A 1798-nucleotide genomic window follows, 5' to 3' on the forward strand; every position below is an offset into this window, starting at 1 on the left:
ATTGCTACAACCCTCACTTGACCCTGCGTTCAGTCGCCGTCAACGCAGCCCGAAGAATAGGGAGTATTGCTACAGCCCTCACTTGACCCTGCGTTCAGTCGCCGTCAACGCAGCCCGAAGAATAGGGAGTATTGCTACAACCCTCACTTGACCCTGCGTTCAGTCCAGTCCAGTCACCACAAATAGTCAAGGCTTATTGTTTGGCTTACTAAGACTCAATTCAACCGAGGTTGCGCGCCTTTTCTTCCTCCCAATCACACTTGACTTACCAGCCATCAACAGAAGACTGATCCCGATTGGGTGAAATGCGTCTCCTTTTATACCTTTTTGGCTGGACAACGATTGTTGTTTTCTCATGACAGCAGCTGATCCCAATCTGACAGTTTTGCGTAGTTCCGCCATTTGCCACCAGGGGTTCCAATGTTGTATTTTAAGTATACTTCTTTCTACTAGGGGACAATAATAATGTACCCCAAAAACGAAAGCATGACTTTTGGGCGTTACATGGCATCTCTTCCTCCCTCTGATTTTTGATTCCTTGATTTGCTTTCTCTATTACTATTGGGTTTCAATAGCCAGGAAGCCCTAGGGTGTTATGTAACCTTTTATTTCTCCGACATGGGCACTTTGGTTCGACTATATCTCGGTCGAATAGGAAGGTATGTTAGAGACCAATTGCAGAAGTTCGGAGAGATACCTTCACTACCCCGTCTGCTGATATTATTATGCGGTACTGCTTGCCATCTTGTTTAACAATTCGCTTCAGTTTGTGTCCCTTTTTCCAATTGTTTTTAAACTTCTCTATACGGCTTTGTAGGTTTTCGGGATAATTTGGCAGTTCGAGAAATGTGTTATTGTTCACGGGATTGTCTGTCGAGGACGATGGCGTTGACTCAGTTGGGATTTCAGTGACTGGCAATTTGATTGTACTTGGTGTGCTATTATTCTCCTTACTGGGTATAAACACTTCATCGATGGAAGGTTGACTGCTACACACTGTTGGCTGATGAGGTGTCATCGTTTGGCTTGTGGATGATGATGAAGACGACGAGGCTGATGAGGATGAGGATGACGATCGGGAAGATATCGATGGTGATGACAGTTCGACAACGTGTCCCGGCGTTCCTGGTAATGATTTATCTTCCTTCACGTTGGGGGACCTGTGATCGTCCGATATGACGGCAGCATTGGATTGCGATGGAACTTGTACGTCATCACTATGCAACAGATTTGCTTGTTCGGTTATGTTATATAGCGGTGATGATGGAGGAACTCCAACCAGCGTCTGCCATTGGGTCCACCACTCCAAACTAGGATCTTCGGAAACTGTCACAAAACTACTTGCGGTCGACCTGGAGTCTTCTTCTAAATGTGCGAAAGCATGTGAGGATGAAATAGGAACCTCCTTCGCCCGTTTGAATTTTTTCGTGTTGGGGCTATCTTGCTCCATCGTGATGTTGAAATTTTGAGAATTGCGATGGTCTTTGAAGTATGGGCTTATATTAGGACACTGATTAGTTTGGGTATTGTCAATTTAATGTCTAAAAATAAAATAAGAAATTATAATGAAATGGCATCACATAAACGTAAGTGGAACTACAATCAACATTCTACTTCTATGTCTACAATTTAATTTTGTTCTTCATAAAAAGGCTTAATTTCACTTAAGTGCGCGACGCGGGTGATGTTGTCTTTTCCTCGGACTACAACGATTACTGGAGATTGGAATTTTTGTACGACAAACGGCCCTCCGTATTTGGGCGCTAGTTTGGCGGCGAAATTTTCGACGGCCTTCGAC

General features: G+C 44.1%; 1 protein-coding gene across 1 annotated transcript; it reads right to left on the minus strand.

Moving 5' to 3' along the window:
• Window positions 1-664: 664 nt before the first annotated feature.
• On the minus strand, window positions 665-1450 carry LOC131802212 (uncharacterized). The gene has a single exon (XM_059121933.1). The coding sequence runs from the start codon at window positions 1448-1450 to the stop codon at window positions 665-667; it is 786 nt and encodes a 261-aa protein (XP_058977916.1).
• Window positions 1451-1798: the final 348 nt, after the last annotated feature.

This window comes from Musca domestica, unplaced genomic scaffold (genome assembly GCF_030504385.1).
Source record: "Musca domestica strain aabys unplaced genomic scaffold, Musca_domestica.polishedcontigs.V.1.1 2, whole genome shotgun sequence".
NCBI lineage: Eukaryota > Metazoa > Arthropoda > Insecta > Diptera > Muscidae > Musca > Musca domestica.

Bases quoted from the DNA above. Each gene is read 5' to 3' on its own strand.
- LOC131802212 (XM_059121933.1), bottom strand. From the start codon at position 1,450: ATGGAGCAAGATAGCCCCAACACGAAAAAATTCAAACGGGCGAAGGAG.